This window comes from Odocoileus virginianus, chromosome 30 (assembly GCF_023699985.2).
Source record: "Odocoileus virginianus isolate 20LAN1187 ecotype Illinois chromosome 30, Ovbor_1.2, whole genome shotgun sequence".
Classification (NCBI taxonomy): Eukaryota; Metazoa; Chordata; class Mammalia; order Artiodactyla; family Cervidae; genus Odocoileus; species Odocoileus virginianus.
In genome coordinates this window covers 38,249,884-38,269,009 of record NC_069703.1, presented here as the reverse complement: position 1 = coordinate 38,269,009, position 19,126 = coordinate 38,249,884, and the positions used below count along the sequence as shown (strand labels likewise).

At 59.9% G+C, this 19,126-nt stretch overlaps 1 protein-coding gene across 4 annotated transcripts in view; it reads left to right on the top strand.

The window, feature by feature from the left end:
• Positions 1 to 19,126, top strand: part of AHDC1 (AT-hook DNA binding motif containing 1) — a 65,087-nt gene that overhangs the window by 36,650 nt on the left and 9,311 nt on the right. For all 4 annotated transcript variants that reach the window (XM_070459008.1, XM_020909137.2, XM_020909139.2 and 1 more), the window contains 4 exons: positions 6,890 to 7,067; positions 12,332 to 12,443; positions 12,577 to 12,614; positions 12,999 to 17,909. In XM_070459008.1, coding sequence (XP_070315109.1) covers positions 13,073 to 17,866 — 4,794 coding nt within the window. In that variant the 5' untranslated portion in view covers positions 6,890 to 7,067; positions 12,332 to 12,443; positions 12,577 to 12,614; positions 12,999 to 13,072 and the 3' untranslated portion in view covers positions 17,867 to 17,909. The remainder of the gene's footprint in view (positions 1 to 6,889; positions 7,068 to 12,331; positions 12,444 to 12,576; positions 12,615 to 12,998; positions 17,910 to 19,126) is intronic.

Sequence of the window (19,126 nt, the reverse complement as noted above, 5' to 3'; positions counted from 1 at the left end):
TTCCTCCCTTCCCAGTCTCTGAGTGCCTCTCACCGCTCCCTGTCTCCGGTGGTCTTTGGGTGTGTCGGTCAGTCCCTCTGTCTGTCTCCAGTCCCCTGTGCCTTGCCCGTCTGTGGCAGCCCCTTCTCCTTCCCTTCTGCAGGTGTCTCGCTCGCTCTCTCTGTCTTTGTCTCTGCCTCCTTCTGCTTGTCTCTCTGTCTCTTTGTCTTTTTCTTCCTCCTCTATCCCTCTCTCCCTGAAGGGAAGACTTCCTGTCTCTTTCTGGCTCTTTTCCTTCCTCAAGCTTTTCTCTGTCTTTTTCTCTCCCTCCCCATCTCTGTCTTCTTAACCTCATTCTGCCCTGTTTCTCTTGCCCCCCACGTGCTTCCTCTTTCCGCCTCTCTCTTCCTGAATCCGATTCTCTGCCTTGGTTTCTCCTTCGTCTCTCTTCTTCTGACTCTCTCCTCCTAAAATACATAGATTTCTTTCCAGTCTTCTTTCTCTGTTTCCTAGCTGGCCATTCCCCTCATGGCCCCTGGGATGGAACTGGGGTGGGGGGCCCCGCTGGAGTCACCCCAAAGGAGTCCTCTTTCAAGATAATCCTGACGTCCATTGGGCACATGCAGTTGAACCTGAGATGAGATGGGGAGGTTCTGAGAGCAAAGAACCAGCAGGGGGTGGGGCACGAGGAGCCAAGATTACCAGGCCTGTCTTCCTTTCAGAGGACGGACTCCATCATCTAGTTTACCTTCACCCAGCCCAGGTGAGGGCAAGGGGTAGTTCTTAGGGGCTGAACTGGCCCAAGAAGCCCCCTGGCTCTAAGGACTCTATGAAGAGCATGTTTAGGCCTCCTCCCCTGATTCCTGGGATTTGTTCTTCCCCTTCATACAATGATGGCTGTCTCAGACTGTGCCTCAGTTTCCCCTCTGGTACAGCGGGTATACTCCCCTTGTTCTACCTCTGGCTCCTCTAAAGTGCTTTGAGTTTCTGGAGCAAAATCAGGGTTATAAAGAACAGGGAAAGGGTGGAGTGACTTCCGCTGCCCTTGCTCACCAATACTTCTGTGCTGGAGGGGGACTTCAGCACAGAAGAATTGGTTTGGCTTAGGGCTGGGGTGGAATAAGGGTCCTGTCTCCTTAAGTGTCTGGTAGAGGACAGTGCCCCCGCTCCCCCCGACCCACGACTGGCAGGCCTTGCTGTCAGGCCCTCCTCCTCACACCCCCTCTTTGGAATGAGCTCGGAGTCATGGGAAACAGACCCTGGGATGGCGGTGCCAGGTCTCCAGGGCCTAACCCTTGCCTCTGGGTGTGATGAGACCTGGGCGGGCAGACAGTTCTAGGACCCCTGGGTCTGGGCACTACTCAACCAAGGGGCCAGGCGGGGGAGTAGGGGTGCCTGGGGGAGGCGGGTTGCACGCAAGGCATGCTGGGCCCCCTTGGCGGGTGGGTGGGGGGAACAAAGCTGGCATCGAGGCCTCAGCTAAAATTAGCCGCTTCCCTGCGCGGGAGCGAGCATGCCTGCCAGCCGCCCAGATCGCCGCTGCCTCGGCAGGCCATCTGTCGCCACGTTTTGCTCAGTCCCTCAGGGCCCCCCAGCTCCAGCCATCCCAGGGGCTAGAGAACTCTGCTCTGAGGCTGTCCCTGGCCAGGACGCTGGACACTGCTGCTCTCATGCTGTGTGACCTCAGGCTAGGCCTGTCCCTCTCTGGGCTCCTGTGTAACAACAGGGCCCCGGACACTGACATCCCAAGACCCGCCCCCCCCCCCAGTCCTTTCAAGCACCAGGTGCTGGCGCCACTCATGGGGGCTGGGGTGCGGGCTCTCTCCCTCCCTTAGAGCTAGCCTTCTGGTTTGAAGTCTGCAGGTGGACCACGTGGGGTTTAGGGTAAAAGTCGGGCTATATGACAAACTCCTGTCCATTTTCTTGATCTTCAGTGGACAGAAAGGCAGCTCTGTAGGCAACAGCACCCTAATACACACACACAGACACACACACTCACTCACTCACTCACTCTCTCTCTCTCTCTCCCTCCAAGCAGTCCTACAGAAACAGCTTCAGCCTGGAGGCAGAGGCTAGGTTCAACTGATACTAACTTGCCCTGTGGCTCGGGCAAGCCTCCTGCCCTTTCTTAGTCTTATCTTCCGCTCTTCAGTAAGAAGTTTCCATTTCGGGACTTCCTGGAGATCCAGTGGCTAAGACTACACTTCTAACGCGGGGGGCGTGCGTTCGATCCCTGGTCAGGGAAGCCTCTCTGCTTTCCAGTTGAGGCAACTGAGCTCCAGAAAGCAGAGGTCCCTGGTGAGGAAGCAAGCAGTGGGCCAGGGGGCTGAGCTGCCATGTCCTCCTTCGGCCTCAGCGCTCCCCAGCTTGCTGTCTCTTCCCCCTCCCCAGAGCCAAAGAGATTGAGCCTCTGCTCCAAGGTCACTCCGCTTGGCCTGGGAGGAGCTCAGACTTGAACCCAGGCCTCTTGGCTCCTGTCCTCCTCACTTTCTGGCCAGCAGGCTGGGCCTGTTCCCTGGGTGAGTCATGCCCCTGGACTTTGGCCTCCTTGTCAGGCTCTGTGGCCTGAATTGGAGAGGGGGCGTTGGTAAGAAAGAAGGGCTCCCCTGGCCTCAGCGGGCGTCTGAAGCGATCATCCCGCCCCGTCCGTCCTGGGCCCCCAAGGGTGTGGTGACAGCCACCCCTACCCTGCCTGACTCCACAGTCTCCGAGAAGTCCTGTTAGGACCTGCTCCTCAAGCCTTAGGGCCAGGACCGCCTCTTTGCCCTCTGCATTCTGTTTCCCCAAAACAACTACACGTTCAATTAGAAATGGGGGGTGCTGCTTGGGGAGGCGGCATTTCCAGGCTGTCTGCGCCCAGGCGGCCTTCTTGCCAGCACTCATCTTCCCGGCCCCGGGTTACCCAGGAGGGAGGCCACGGCGCTGCCCCTCCTGGTGTCCAGGGACCAAGGTCACGCCCAGAGCCCTGTGTGCCTCCACCTCCTGGGGCCAGCGGTGTTTGTCACTGGGGCAACGTGTGGCTGTGCCCGGCGCTGGCAGTGCTGGGGTGACATTCATGCCCTGTGAGCTGTGACGCCTCTGCAGGCAGAGGACGGCACCACCAGGCTGGCAGTGATGGGGGAGGGGCCGGTGGGCTGTCACCTGTCCAGGGCAGCCCGGGGTGACATGTCCTTTACCCACCCTGCAGTCTGCAGGGAGGACTCACAGGGAAGGTTGTGTCCCCGGCTTGTACTCCGTGTGTTGTGGGGAGGGGTCTGTGCCTTTGTCACACCTGGAAAGTGGGGCACACGCACGTGTGTGTATGTGAGAGAGAGAGAGACAGACAGGTTCTCTGCATTTCACGCCCTGTTGGGGTCCTGGTTGTATGTCGGCCCCACCCTCTGGAGGGTGACAACCTGTGTTCCTGTCTCAGACTGTCTGGAAGTTATCAGGTGTGCCCATCTCAGGCTTTGGAGGAAGTGACAGGTTCTGTGCTTGGCCCATCCTGTTAGGAGGGTGATCACCCATTTGTCCGCCTGTCTCTCTGATTGTTGTGTGTGTGAGTGAGATGTCACCACGTGCCCATCTCATGCCAAGGTGGGGAGTGACATGTGATTATCTTGTGCTGTTGGGGGGCTGTCGGGAACTTGGGAGCTTGTCTCTCGACCCTAAGGAGATGACATGTTGCCCAGTGGCGTGGGGCTGTCAGTGGGCAGGGCCTCAAAAAGCAAGCCAGAGCCAGTCTGCAGGCCATGGGCACAAGGACAAGCTGGGATGGGGCAGGGGTGCAGGGCAGGAGGGATGGTCTGGGCTCCCCAAGACCTAACTTGTGACCCAGGTGCCAGCCCTTGGGACCGTTCCCCAGGAGGAAGGATCCGCTGTTTTTCAGATGGTGTGGACCAGGGCTGCTGGGCTGGGGCAGGTGCGACTGGGTAGGCAGGGCACCAGGCAGGGCTGGCATGGGGGGGCTTGTGTCCCCACGAGTCTGGGGGACCCTGTGCCTCGCCTCTCCTGCCCCTGAAACTGTTAAACTAATTAAGGCTGTGGAGCCGCAGGATTAATCGGGGCAGCTCGGCGCAGGCCGGGAGCTCAGGTAGTCGATTAGTGCGCCGCGGAGGATATTGGATTTCTGAACCGCAAGTCAGCACTATTCGGGCCTGTTATCTCTCCCAGGCTCCAGGGTCAGGAGGCGGGAGGCTCCGGGGCTTGCTGGCCGCCCCCGCCCGGCTGCTCCAGGGCGGCCACTCCCCCTGCCCACCCATCGCCCCTGCCCTCTCTGACCCTGCATCAGGTTCCCCCTGAGTCTCCCCTCCATCAGGCTTGCAGCCCCAGCGCCCCCCCACCCTGCCCTCTCCCCCTCGGTCCTTCCAGGCCTGACTAGCACCCTGCGCCTCCTCACTGACACGCTCCTCAGCTCCCGACCAGCCTCTCTCCACCTTGGTCTCCTTACCAGCCGCTGGCCCTGTCCCCCACTGTTAGCCTCGCCCATCATCACCCCATCCTGTCTCTCTGCTTTGGGGTTTGTGTGTCCTTGTCTCTACTTCTGTCTCTCTGTCTCTCTCCCTGTGCATCTCTGTTGAGTCTTTCTCTCTCTCCCTGTCTTTTCCTCTCCCTCTCTCTCTCTCTGTCTTTTCCTCTCTCTCTCTTGTGTGGTCTCGGCTGGTGTCTGCAACCAGAACAAATCTCCCCCAGCCAACACCCCCTGAACAAGGAGGCCAGAGCAGCTAATGGGAAACATGTGATGCTGCCTTGCGCCTGGAGCACCGTGAAGGGAGCCTTAGTCCCAGCTCAGCCCCTGCTCCCACCACCCCCCCTTGCCGCATTCCCCCCACCACGCTGTCCCCTGCCTTCCAGCCCGTGTGGGCATAGTCACAAGTTCCCCAGTCATTTCCATCTCAAGGGGCGGGGGAGTCGGCAGTTATCAGTTGGGGAATATCAGGTTGGGGAGGGGCTGGGAACCGCTTCACTCCTCAGGTCACCCCAGCCCCCAGGGCCAAGCAGACCTCATGCTGACTCCCCCCAACCAGCAGCACCATATGTAGGAGAACAGGGCCAAGATGATCTGAGCTCCGGGGGCCTGGATGGGGGGCAGCCAAGCCACCCCTACTGGAGGGCTGTGGGGCCACCCAGATTTCCATCGTATCCACCCTCCTGGGCCTCTGGGGAGCCACAGAGGTGGGGGCTCCCCGAGGGCTTGGGAGCTGCCTGGCTGCATTTCTGTGCCCACCCAACCATGGGGGGAGGGGGGATGGATCAGAGGAGGGAGGCTCTGGCAGGTTGAAATTCTCCTTCTCTGCCTGTGGATAAATTGTCCCTAATCCAGGCTTGGGGAGTTGTCTGGCTCCTACAGAGAGAGAGAGAGAGAGAGAGCAGGAGATAGAGAGGGAGGAGGGAAGCAGGCATACAAACACAGTGACACAGACACACACTATCACAAAGAGTCTCACGTACATGCACACACACGTGCACTGACAAGTTACATAAAGGTATCACACGAACACTGAAGCACCATTGTGCTGACAGGCACACCATGGCACACAGACTCACACGTGTTGACACTGACACAGACATACAGTGACATGGCACAAGGGCCCACTGACACACACAGGTGCACAGTGATGAGGGCATACAACACGCACATGCAGGGTCACAGTCAAGCACACACTGACCCGCGGTGAAACAGTCCCGCAGGGACACGGTGACCAAGTGCACCGTGAGCCTGAAAACCCAGAGAAAGGCAGCGGGAAGGAGGGAGACGGCACTGATCCAGTGACCCCACTCACTGGCCTCAAGACTGGAAACCTGTGGGGACGGCAGAGGGTCCACCCGCCCCCACCCCCACCCCCACCCCAATGCACAAGCCCAGAGAATCGGAAATGGGCAGAAGTCAGTTCAGCTCCTGACACGGCCAGATGCAGAGTGTGTACACATGGGCACGCATGCCCCAATCACAGCTGGGTACACCTGCTCACACATTAGGCACATATATCTGTGTGTCCCCATAGGTGTGCAAACATAGACTTAGCTGAACACACACAGAGAACTGAACAAACCCAGATACACACACCCACATGTATAAGTGAAGACACCAACTCCAGTAAATATCAGCTCACACACACACAGACAGTCCTATACATGGGCACTCTTAAACACATATATACTTGCATAGACATACGGAAATACACAGAGAAACATACAGAAGGCCTAGCAGACCCAGGAAGCCACACACAGGTGCATTTGCCCAGATAGCTGAATGCTCAAAGACATGCAGGATCTCTTTAACATGCATGTACACACACATTCCCAGGCAACCAAAACCTATGAGCAGTATATGAGGCCTGGTTCCCAGACCCCTCGGGGCTCAAGTACAAACCTCAGGGAGGCAGACAAATGGGCAGGAAGCAGAGGGGGTGAGGAGGGCCCTAGTTATTAAAGGAAACAAAAGAGAGAACCAGTCTCGGGTGGAGAAGGGTAAATGCCAGCTGCGTATATACCCCTCATGAAAATCTGCAGTCACCGTCACTTTGAACAGTAACTCTCACACCTGCATTGTAAGTGAGCTCTTAGCATTTATAGTTTGCCTAGAGCACTTCTCCCCGTTCATAAACTCTCCCTATTTTATAGATTAGGAAACTGAGAGCCAGAGAGGTTAACTGACTTGCCTCAGATCACACAGGTGATGAAAGTTGAGCCAAGGACCATTCTGACTCTCAAGACCAGGTTCTTTTCACCATAGCATATGTGTTCTTGTTCATGCATACATATCTGCCCATGCAGATACTGCCTGGGGTTTCAAGATATAGTTAATAGTCCCCAGTGAAATGAGGTTGGAGCCAATTTCTGTGCAAGACTAGACCCACCTAGGATGGCCTCCTGGTCCCTCCATCCTGTATCCGTGCTTATGTCTGGGGTGCTGTTTTTGTTTTCACAGATGGGAGCTTGCCTGCCTGTCTACCCGTTGGCCTGGACCCCAGAGCCTGCCCAGCTAAGTGCGTGCAGAGGGCCCCGGGTTCGGGGCGATTCTCAGGCTGCCGAAGAGACCACCCTGGAATCACTGGTGAAGACAGGCCTTTGTTGCTGAGCTGGGCCTGTCTGCACAGCTTGCTCAGGTAACAGTGTACAGAGAAGCTGGGTCTGCCGGCTACCCCAGGAAGTGGGGATCAGGGGTACTTCCTTCTCAATCCTATCAGGGATCCCCCCTTCCCAGCTTAAGCCAAAAAGAGGCCCTTTAGTATCAAAATACTTTAACCGCACTTCCTCAGACTCCCCATTATCCAGAAAGGCGAGGTCCATGGATATACAGCCGGTTCCCCTGAGTCCTTCCTCCTAGTTGGGGGACCTGCACCTGGATAACCTGAACTAGGAAGCAAAGGGGGTTGTGACAGTGACCAGAACCCAGGGCAGAGGTAGAAAACAGAATGCCTGCTGTGTGAAGCTGACCCCCCCAGGACCCCTCTCTCCTAGAGTCTGTGGAAGCTGAGAGGACCTGGGGAGTAGAGGTACGCTGGGCTGCCCTCCTGGGATGAGATGGGGCAGGGGCAGGGGCAGGAACCACCTCCCAACCCTGGGCCCAGATAAGCCCACCCAGGCAGGCTGGAGAGCCAGAGACCAGGTGGAGAGGCAACTCCCCGAACTGACACATGGAGCCTCAGGCTCCAGGAAGCTCCCTAGAGCCCAGCCTGCCTGGGGACCCCACCCAGCTTCCAAAAGAGCATTCCTGGGGCCTGAGGTCTGGGGGTGGAGTCTCCCGGGATTGTCAGGGTGGGGATGTCAGAGCTGGGTGTACCCAACTGTAAATGTTCAGGGCATCTCGTGTGCAGGTGCTCCAGTTTGTGTGCAAGCAGGCTTGTGTAGGACTCTGTCCTGAGGTGTGCAGGGTGCTGTTCGTAAAAGTCTAGGTGGACTGGGCTGGGAGACATTCACAGGCTGCATACGTGGTACACGAGAGTGAGTGTGCAGGACTGAGGGTGTGTCTTGTGCAGGTGTGGGGAGGCGAGAGTGTTGTGCGTGCCATGCTGGGTGGTGTTCCTGGGCAGGCTGCTAGTGTACACTGGAGAGGTGTGTAGACAAGACTCTGAATACACCGGGGTGATACATGAGTACACACTGGGTGGGGTGGGTCGTGTACACAGAGGTTCTTCCGCGTGTCACCAGGGAAGCGTGTGTTCAGGGTTCTGGCTGCACACACTGGGGGAGGTGTGTGCACGTGGCTCCGTTTGTGCTTTGGAGGTGGGCTGGGCAAGGCTTCAGCTGAGCTGGGCTCAGCAGTGCCCAGCCTTGTGGCCAAACTGCTGAAGTCACTTCCTTTCCAGCAGCAACTTTCCAGGAGGAGGAGTTTTTTAAACCTGGGCGGGGAGGGGTGGGGGGGGGCGGAACAAGGAGCTCTCAGGGGAAGGAGGTGGGCGGTGGTGAGGCTGTGGGGAGGGCCTGGTGGGGCTGGAGGAGGGGTGTCCTCAGGGAGACAGAAGGAAAGACAAGGACAGGAGTCTGGAAGGGCCAAGGGCAGGAGGGGATGGGGGCGGAGCAGGCGGGAAGCACAGTCCCTGGGTGACCTCGGAGAGAGGAAGGGAGGGCCGCCCAGCAGGGTGACCCTCGGGTTCAGCCAGAGCTGGCGGTGGTGCCCACACACCTGGCACCCAGGGCAGGGGGCTGGCAGGGGGCAGGTCTAGGGCAGACCTGCTTGCCAGGTGCCCTGCTCCGGGCAGGAAGGGGGTGGGCAAGGGCTGCACAAAGGAGCTCTGTGTGGCTGGGGGTAGGGTGGGGTGGGGTGTGCTGTGCTATTGAGGGGGGGTGGCCCTGATGATTCCAGGGGGTGGGGCGGGGCTTGCTCCCCTTGGGGGCATCAGTGGCTCTAAGGGGACACCTAGTGGTGAGGGAGGGTAGTGCATTGAATGACCTAGGTGGGAGGGGTGAAGAAGCTGAGAGGAAGGGGTAGATTTAGAAGTCAAAAATTAGAACTGGTCGTTGGGACCGAGACAGTTCGAGGAAGCTGCAGGGGAGGGGGCTGACTCTGGACAGTGGAGAAGTTTGGTTCAGAGGAGCTCAGCTAACCCAAGTACAGACATTCTTCCCTGTCATGGCTGTTTGCCCTTAAGGGCTTTTCTTAACCTCTCTGAGCCTCATTTACTTGCCAAATAAGTGACAGCTGCCCGTTGTTATTTTCATCATTGTTACTTTTTTGGTAACGATTCTGGTCCGGAGTCAGGTTGGAAGGAGATCTTCAGGGGTGGGTGGGTGGGAGGGGGCTGAAGAGAAGGAAATTGGGGGCGTACATAGTTCCTGAGTGGGGGTGGTCCTGGCAGATAAAGGCCCCCCTCCAAGGGAGGTGATTGACGGGAGGTTTCACCGCAGCAGTGATAGCCCCCTTTGAGGCCTAGTTTTCCATTTGAGGACATCCCTGGGCCTTCAGTCCGGGCTGGGAGGGAAATGGTGTGTGCGGGGTGGGGGGGTGGGGGTGGGGAGGAGGCTGGAGAGAGGGTCATGAGGCCGGAAGTGAGAGCTGGGGCTGGCAGCCGGGCTCCCCTGGGGAGGCTGCGGGTGGGGGAGGGGGAGGCTGGCTGGGGAAGGGGTGGGGTGGTCAGAGCCGCAGCGGGGGAGGGTGGGGCTGGGGACTCAAGGATGTGGGCTGGCCCTTCCCGGCACTGCGCGCAGCAGGTTGGGGCCCCCAGCCCCCCTCCCAGCCGGCGGGTGTCCCCACAGGCAGGCTCAAGACACACTGACCCAGAAGCAGACAGACGACGGACAGAGAAACCTTTGCGACTTTGTTCTCAGACGTAGGGATAGGTGGTACCCTTGGGAGGGGGTCCAAGAAAACGTCTGCCTGGGTGTGGTGGGGAGGGGAGCCAGTTGCTTCCCTCAGATCCTGGAGGCCGTGGACAGTCAGGAGGTCTGGCAGGACGGCGCGCCCAGAGGTCTTCACGGGTGGGTGGAACAGAAGCAGCCGCTGGAGAGGCGGTTTGTCTCTTCTGCCAAGGTCACACCCTCAGGCCCCCGGTGGGAGGTCTCCAGAGCAGGGAGAGTTGGTGAGCCCCACCCTCCGGAGAGAGGGGCGGTGGCTTGTGGTAGGCATCTCTGGGAGGGCAGCGGGAGCCACGGGTCAGCCTTGCTGTTGGAAGTAGGACCCGGAGATTCCAGAGTCTGAGCCCCTTCCCTGCTTCGTGAGTGTCTTACCCACAGTTCTTCCCGCAAGAGCGGAGGTGAGATTCTTGAAGCAGAGAGGGCCTGGCCTAGAAGGGGCCCGACCACAGTCTGCAGGCGGGCATGAGAGAGAACAGAACCCGAAGTGATCTAGTAAATGGGACAGTGAGGAACAGCTGCGGCCTGGGAGCTGAAGAGACATGGGGGTGTTCTGCTTGGATGAGCAGCACACTGGGGCCCCCCCTCCCCACGCTATCTTGTGGTCTTGGGCAAAGTCTGTTTCCCTCTTCAGTCTTAGTTTCCTTGCCTGAAAAATGGGAGGGGCATGAGGTGACACTGGAACTGTGTACCCACTGGGGGAGCCAATTAAAAATGCAGATTCCCAGGGCCTTCCTGGGTGAAGTGAAAGTCGCTCAGTCCTGTCTTAACTCTTTGCAGCCCTATGGACATAGTCCATGGAATTGTCCAGGCCAGAATACTGGAGTGGGTAGCCTTCCCCTTCTCCAGGGTGGTCCAGTGGTTAAGACTCCATGTTTCCACTACAGAGGGCACAGGTTCGATTCCTGGTTGAGGAACAAGATCCCACAGGCTGCACAGTGCAGCCCAAAAAAAAAAAAAAAAACCCACCAGGTTCCCAAATGTCCCTTCAGATTTGTGAGTCAGACTCCCTGGACTAGGGTCTGGGTATCTGGAAGGTTAGACAGCTCCCCAGGCCCAGGGTTTGGAAGCCCAAGGGTTAGGTGATTTTAAGGTTCCTCCCAGCCTTAATTTAGACCGCAGCTCTAGAAGAAGCACTTTCAGGAGTGGCCGGAGGAGCATTGCAGGAGCTGGGAGTGGAAGGAGGCTTTGGACTTGGCAGAATTAGAAATCTTGCCACTTAGCAGCTATGTGACTTCAGGCAAGTTATACAACTGCTCTGAACCTGCTTCCTCTGTAACATGGAGGTAATAATCCACGTCTCCCTGGTTCACTGAAGATGCAGTGGGTCATATATGTGGAGATGCTTTGTAGATGGGATGTTGCTGCCCACCAGGGGAGTGGACGAGTGGCCCTGCCCACACCTCCCTGTCCCCCAGTCAATCTACTGTATTCCTGTGAAGTTCAAAGTGATCCTCCCAGTGATCAGGGCCCATTCATCTTCCTGCTCCCCCAAACCAGCTCCTGGGGATCAGCCAGGGCCCTGAGTCCCTAGTTCCTCTGGGAGTCAGACCTGCCTGGATCTAAATCCCAGCTCAGCCCTACCAGCTGAGGGAGTTGCTCAGTAAATGTTTACGTAGCATCCAGAGCCCAGGCCCTGGGATCAGGGGATACAACGGTAGACAAGACAGACTCTGTCCTTACCCCTGAGAGCCCACACTCGGGGAGAAGGCACACTAAACAGCCAGTCACACAAGTAATTGACTACAGTCCCGGTAAATACTGTGAAGGGGAAATAAAAGGGGCTCTGAAAGTACGTGGCAGGGCCGAGCTGAGGCTAGAGGTGGCAGGGGAGCAGAGAATGTCCCTTTTCACGTTCTTAATCTCCCTCCCTCTTCCACATCCTACCTGGGTCCCACTTTGGGGTCTGGAGAAGAATGAGAGAGAGCCTTATGGAGAAAGGCTGATTGCTCTGTGTGCCTCATTCGTTCAGTAGATATTTTTTGAAGCACATTTATGGGCCATGGTGTTGGGGGATATACACTTGACAGTCAGCAGAACGGAAATCCTTGCCTTCATGGTGCTTACCACCTTCCAATGGATGGTTTCCTTGACTGTAAAAGTGGGGGTGATAATCGTATTGATTTCAGGTTTGCAGGGGGGGTTAGATGAGATAATCCATATAATGAACTTAGTCCAATGTCTGGCAACAGAGAAAGTGCCCCCAGGGCATGAACTTTTATTGTTGTTGACTCCTGGTATGATTGTTGAACCTCCGGCCTCAGGCGCTCTAAAGTTTTTCTCTGCTGCTCTTATCCCACTAATAATTACATCACTTATGATTGTCTCATCAGTGTTTGTCTACCCAGTGTTTGTGTACAGTAGGCACTTCACAAATAATGAGTATATGAATGAATGAATGAATGTTACTTCATCTCTGAGCCTCCATTTCCTCATCTGCAAAATGGGGTTATTAATAGCCCCTACCTCACAGGATTGATATGAAGAATTAAATGAAACGATGCCTGGACAGCTTCCAGCCCAGTGCCTGGCGCCCAGTAGGTGCTCACTAAACCTGAGCTGCGATGGTCCTTTCCAGGCGCTGTCCACACCCCGAGGCCTGGGCTCAGGCCAAAGTTGCTTCACAACACCCCCAGCTGACAGCCAGCGACTGGCAGAGCCCCCAGGCACGGGGGCCCTCTCTCTTCCAGGTCAGCCAGAGTTCCTGGGGTGCTGGGGTTGGGGTGTGGGGGGAGATGGGGCCCCATGGGCAGGTGGACAGTGGTTGGGATCTATGGCTCCCATACCACTGAGATGGTTTCTTATCTGTCTTGTCGCCCACAGAGATCTCCAGTGTGACAGCCCAGGCGGCAGAGCCGAGGGTGAGTGGCCAGGGTTTGCCTGGGGGATGGGGCAAGAAGGAAGAGGCCATGTCCTTGATAGGACCTCCAGGCCCCCTCCTTAAATTTGCTCTGGAGTGGTTGCTCCACCCCGTTCATAAGCATCTCTCTCAAAAGCAGGTGAATTATTCTCCCCCAGTCCTTAGCCCAGGTCTAGACAAAAGTGGGTGCACTGTCAGGAAGTGGAACTGGGGCCCATGGGGGTTCATGGTGCACATGGTGGCTTAGGAAATGCTGAAGGTCACCAGAGGGATTGGGCTTTGGGAGCAGACTCAGGAGAGGGGTGCAGGGGGCCACGGGGGACATGGAAAGCTGATGGGGGCTTGGGTGTTCAAGGAGGGACCTGCTGCCTGTCCCACCCGGCAGGTCCTGGTCCCGGCTTCTCGCACCCTCATGTCAGTCCCGGCCCCGCCCGGCGGCCCTCGGAGGACAAGGTCAGGATGCGTGTGAAGCCCCAGGGCCTGGTGGTGACTTCCAGTGCCGTGTGCAGCTCTCCTGACTACCTCCGGGAGCCCAAGTACTACCCCGGCGGCCCCCCCACCCCCCGGCCCTTGCTTCCCGCCCGGCCCCCCGCCAGCCCACCCGACAAGGCCTTCGCCCACACCTTCTCCGAGAACCCACGCCCACCCCCACGCCGGGACCCCAGCACCCGGCGCCCACCAGTCCTTGCCAAGGGGGACGACCCGCTGCCCCCGAGGGCGGCCCGTCCTGTCTCCCAGGCCCGCTGCCCCACACCCGCGGGAGACAGCAGCAGCAGCTCCCGAAGGCGCTGGGACAACGGGCGGGCGACCCTGCGTCCGGTGGTCCAGCTGATCGACATCATGAAGGACCTGACCCGGCTCTCCCAGGACCTGCAGCACAGCGGCGTGCACCTGGACTGTGGTGGTCTCCGGCTCAGCCGCCCCCCGGCCCCGCCCCCCGGGGACCTGCAGTACAGCTTCTTCTCCTCGCCCAGCCTGGCCAACAGCATCCGCAGCCCGGAAGAGCGGGCCACCCCCCACACCAAGTCCGAGAGGCCCAGCCACCCCCTGTACGAGCCTGAGCCTGAGCCTCAGGACAGCCCCCAGCCCGGCCAAGGCCACAGTCCCGGAGCCACGGCCGCGGCCACTGGTCTGCCACCAGAGCCTGAGCCCGACGGGCCCGATTACTCAGAGCTCGCTGACGCCGACATCCTTAGTGAGCTGGCCTCCCTCACTTGCCCCGAGGCCCAGCTGCTGGAGGCCCAGGCCCTCGAGCCGCCGTCGCCTGAGCCCGAGCCTCAGCTCTTGGGCCCCCAACCCCGCTTCCTGGACCCGCAGGCTCTAGAGCCGCTCGGGGAAGCTTTGGAGCTGCCGCCCCTGCAGCCCCTGGCTGATCCTCTGGGGTTGCCGAGCCTGGCGCTACAGGCTCTGGACACCCTGCCCGACTCCCTGGAGTCGCAGCTGCTTGACCCGCAGGCACTTGACCCCCTGCCCAAGTTGCTTGACGTCCCCGGCCGCCGCCTGGAGCCCCAGCAGCCCCTGGGACCCTGTCCACTGGCCGAGCCCTTGCGCCTGGACTTGTGCTCACCCCATGGCCCTCCGGGGCCTGAGGGTCACCCCAAATACGCCTTGCGGCGCACCGATAGGCCAAAGATCCTGTGTCGCCGACGGAAAGCCGGACGGGGACGCAAGGCAGATGCCGGCTCCGAGGGCCGCCTGCTACCCCTGCCTATGCCCACCGGGTTGGCCGCCGCACTGGCCGAGCCACCCCCGCCGCCTCCTCCACCGCCTCCTGCCCTGCCCGGGCCAGTTCCCGTCCCGGAGCTGGAGCCCGAAGCTTCCCAGACCCCTGTGGTCCCTCCCCGCAAAGGCAAGTGCCGGGGCGTCCGGCGCATGGTGGTGAAGATGGCCAAGATCCCCGTGTCCCTGGGGCGGCGGAACAAGACCACGTACAAAGTGTCATCTCTGAGCAGCAGCCTGAGCGTGGAGGGCAAAGAGCTGGGCCTGCGCGTGTCCGCCGAGCCCACCCCGCTGCTGAAGATGAAGAACAATGGCCGCAACGTGGTGGTGGTCTTCCCACCCGGCGAGATGCCCATCATTCTCAAGCGGAAGCGCGGCCGCCCTCCCAAGAACCTGCTGCTGGGCCCCGGCAAGCCCAAGGAGCCGGTGGTGGTGGCGGCCGAGGCGGCCACCGTAGCAGCAGCCAGCATGGCCATGCCGGAGGTAAAGAAGCGCCGGCGGCGGAAGCAGAAGCTGGCGTCCCCGCAGCCGTCCTACGCGGCGGACGCCAACGACAGCAAGGCCGAGTACTCAGACGTCCTCGCCAAGCTGGCCTTCCTGAACCGTCAGAGTCAGTGTGCCGGGCGGTGCTCCCCGCCCCGCTGCTGGACGCCCAGCGAACCCGAGTCCGTGCACCAGGCGCCCGACACCCAGAGCATCTCCCACTTCCTACATCGCGTACAGGGCTTCCGTCGGCGAGGTGGCAAAGCAGGCGGCTTCGGTGGCCGGGGAGGGGGCCATGCAGCCAAGGCCGCCCGGTGCTCCTTCAGTGACTTCTTTGAGGGCATCGGGAAGAAAAAGAAGGTGGTGGCCGTGGCAGCCGCGGGGGTCGGGGGCCCTGGCCTCACCGAGCTGGGGCACCCGCGCAAGCGAGGCCGGGGGGAGGTAGACGCCGTAACTGGGAAGCCCAAACGCAAGAGGCGGTCCCGGAAGAACGGGACTCTGTTCCCAGAGCAGGTGCCCAGCGGCCCCGGCTTCGGGGAGGCGGGCACTGAGTGGGCCGGGGACAAGGGTGGCGGCTGGGCCCCTCACCACGGGCACCCAGGCGGGCAGGCTGGCCGAAACTGTGGGTTCCAGGGGACCGAGGCCCGGGCCTTTGCCTCCACTGGACTAGAAAGCGGGGCTTCAGGCCGTGGCAGCTACTACAGTGCGGCCGCACCCGCGGGCCAGGCCGAGCTCAGCCAGGAGCGGCAAAACCTCTTCACCGGCTATTTCCGCTCCCTGCTCGATTCCGACGACTCCTCCGACCTCTTGGACTTTGCTCTCTCGGCCTCTCGGCCCGAGTCCCGGAAGGCATCAGGCACCTACACAGGGCCCCCCACCAGCACCCTGCCTGCCCAGCGGGGCCTGGCCACCTTTCCCAGCCGGGGAGCGAAGGCCAGCCCAGTAGCGGTGGGCAGCGGCGGGGCTGGGGCTGAGCCCTCCTTCCAGCCGGTGCTGTCCGCTCGCCAGACTTTCCCACCCGGGCGGGCAGCGAGCTATGGGCTCACCCCGGCCACTTCAGACTGCCGGGCTGCAGAGACCTTCCCCAAGCTGGCGCCCCCGCCTTCCGCCGTGGCCCGCTCACCTACCACCCACCCGCCGGCCAACACCTATCCCCCGCAGTACGGCGGCTATGGGGCTGGACAAAGCGTATTTGCCCCGGCTAAGCCCTTCACGGGCCAGGACTGCGCTAACAGCAAGGACTGCAGCTTTGCATACGGCAGCGGCAACAGCCTACCTGCCTCACCCAGCAGCGCCCACAGCGCCGGCTACGCCCCACCGCCCACCGGTGGCCCCTGCCTGCCACCAAGCAAGGCCTCCTTCTTCAACAGCTCTGAGGGGGCCCCCTTCTCTGGTTCAGCCCCCACACCTCTGCGCTGTGACAGCCGGGCCAGCACGGTCTCGCCCGGCGGCTACATGGTGCCCAAGGGCACCACGGCCTCTGCCACCTCCGCCGCCTCCTCGTCGTCCTCGTCCTTCCAGCCCTCGCCTGAGAACTGTCGGCAGTTTGCGGGGGCTTCTCAGTGGCCTTTCCGGCAGGGCTACGGAGGCCTGGACTGGGCCTCGGAGGCCTTCAGTCAGCTCTACAATCCCGGCTTCGACTGCCATGTCAGCGAGCCCAACGTGATCCTGGACATCTCCAACTATACCCCGCAGAAGGTGAAGCAGCAGACAGCTGTGTCTGAGACCTTCTCCGAGTCCTCCTCCGACAGCACCCAATTCAATCAGCCGGTCGGCGGCGGTTTCCGGCGTGCCAACAGCGAGGCCTCGAGCAGCGAGGGCCAGTCGAGCCTGTCCAGCCTGGAGAAACTGATGATGGACTGGAACGAGGCCTCGTCCGCCCCCGGTTACAACTGGAACCAGAGCGTCCTCTTCCAGAGCAGCTCCAAGCCTGGCCGTGGCCGGCGGAAGAAGGTGGACCTGTTCGAGGCCTCGCATCTGGGCTTCCCGTCGTCCGCCTCGACCACTGCCTCGGGCTACCCGTCCAAACGGAGCACGGGGCCCCGGCAGCCTCGGGGTGGCCGGGGCGGTGGCGCCTGCTCGGCCAAGAAGGAGCGGGGCGGGGCGGCGGCCAAAGCCAAGTTCATCCCCAAGCCGCAGCCCGTCAACCCCCTGTTCCAGGACAGCCCGGACCTCGGCCTGGACTACTACAGTGGGGACAGCAGCATGTCCCCGCTGCCCTCCCAATCGAGGGCCTTCAGTGTGGGCGAGCGAGACCCCTGTGACTTCATGGGACCCTACTCCATGAACCCATCCACGCCGTCCGATGGCACCTTCGGCCAAGGCTTCCACTGCGACTCGCCTAGCCTGGGTGCCCCTGAGCTGGATGGCAAGCATTTCCCACCGCTGGCCCACCCGCCCACGGTGTTTGATACAGGTCTGCAGAAGGCATACTCGCCCACCTGCTCACCCACCCTGGGCTTCAAGGAAGAGCTGCGGCCGCCGCCCACAAAGCTGGCTGCCTGTGAGCCCCTCAAGCACGGGCTCCAGGGGGCCAGCCTGGGCCACGCGGCTGCAGCCCAGGCCCACCTGAGCTGCCGGGACCTGCCGCTGGGCCAGCCTCACTACGACTCCCCCAGCTGCAAGGGTACGGCGTATTGGTACCCGCCAGGTTCAGCTGCCCGCAGCCCACCCTACGAAGGCAAGGTGGGTTCAGGGCTGCTGGCTGACTTCCTGGGCAGGACGGAGGCCGCGTGCCTCAGTGCCCCACACCTGGCTAGCCCACCGGCCACACCCAAGGCCGACAAGGAGCCGCTGGAGATGGCCCGGCCGCCCGGCCCACCCCGTGGCCCCGCTGCAGCCGCTGCTGGCTATGGCTGCCCACTTCTTAGTGACTTGACCCTGTCCCCCGTGCCGAGGGACTCGCTGCTGCCCCTGCAGGATACCGCCTACAGGTATCCAGGCTTTATGCCGCAGGCGCATCCTGGCCTGGGTGGGGGCCCCAAGAGCGGCTTCCTGGGGCCCATGGCGGAACCTCACCCTGAGGACACATTCACCGTCACCTCCCTGTAGTGCCAACTGAAGTGCCGACTGGACCTCGAGGTTTTGTTCCTGGGTGAGTCTGAGGATGTGGGTGCAGTGGGCAGAAGAAACCGGGGGGCTGGGGCTGGGGAGGCATGAAGACATTAGAGCTTGGGCAGGGGGCAGAAGGATAGCCACGAGCTGGAAGGACTTGAGGGCAAGATTAGGGACCTGACAATAGGACAGGGAGTTGGGATTCAGGGAGTCTGGCATTAGCTGTTGGAAACGGTCTTTTTTTGGGGGGGAACAGTCTTAGGGAGGAGGTGAGTGCTTGGGTGGTGAACCCAGCATGGGGCTTAGACATTCAGGGGTCCCATTACTGAAATGGCTGGAGGACTGTAGACAGGATGGAGCCATCTGGTTTGGTTCATCAGGTGTCCGTTCCCCTTAGCCATGCTCAGTCCTGAGCAGAGACCACCTGAGTCCCAGCACACACTCATCACTTGACCTCTTGTAAGGGAGGGTGTTTGCATCACTCTGCATGAGACAGATGAAGGAAAAAGCAGGTTGGATAATTACCCATGAAGGCCCATCCAGGATCCTGATCCTGCAGGCTTCCTTGTCTCCTTGGGAACTTCATTTAATTTAAGATGCGGTCTGACAAAGGCCAGGCTGAGGCTGTGGCTAGGATGTCCTTTTCTGGCCTCACAGGGTACCCCAAAGGCTGTTCTTCCACAGGGGTATTGGGATTTCACTGTCTGGGAGCCTCCAGCTAGTGGGTCTGTCCCCAGGTAGGATGTTTCCTACCAAAAAAATCCCAGGCCCTTTCCTGAAACCAAATTCATTCCTTAAGAATTCAGTTAAGTATTGTTACGTATTTAGATACTGTTTTATCAGGTACTGTCACCTCCTTCAGTATTCTTTTAAGATTTTGTGTTCAAGAAAAAGAAAATAAAAGAGGGGGAAATGCCCCCAAAATGGTCTAAAAGGACAGAGTTGAAGGAATCATTTTCTTGATGAACAGTCTGCTCCAGAAATGTAGCTATAACTGGCCCTTCATTTCCTCCTTTTGGAACAGACCTGTCGCAGAATTGACCTGGACATGGTGCATAGTGATGGAGTGGGCTGGGGGTCTGTCTGAGCCTCTCACCCCACCTCACACCTCTGCGACTGCTGCAGCCTCCTGGGAATGTCTGTTCCTGGAGAAGGAATGGCAGGGCTTCTGGAAAGCCCCATCCCTGCTTGGGGAAGGCCATTCGAGGCCAAGGTGACTCAGGGTCCTGAAGTCATGTCAGTGGCAACTTACTACCC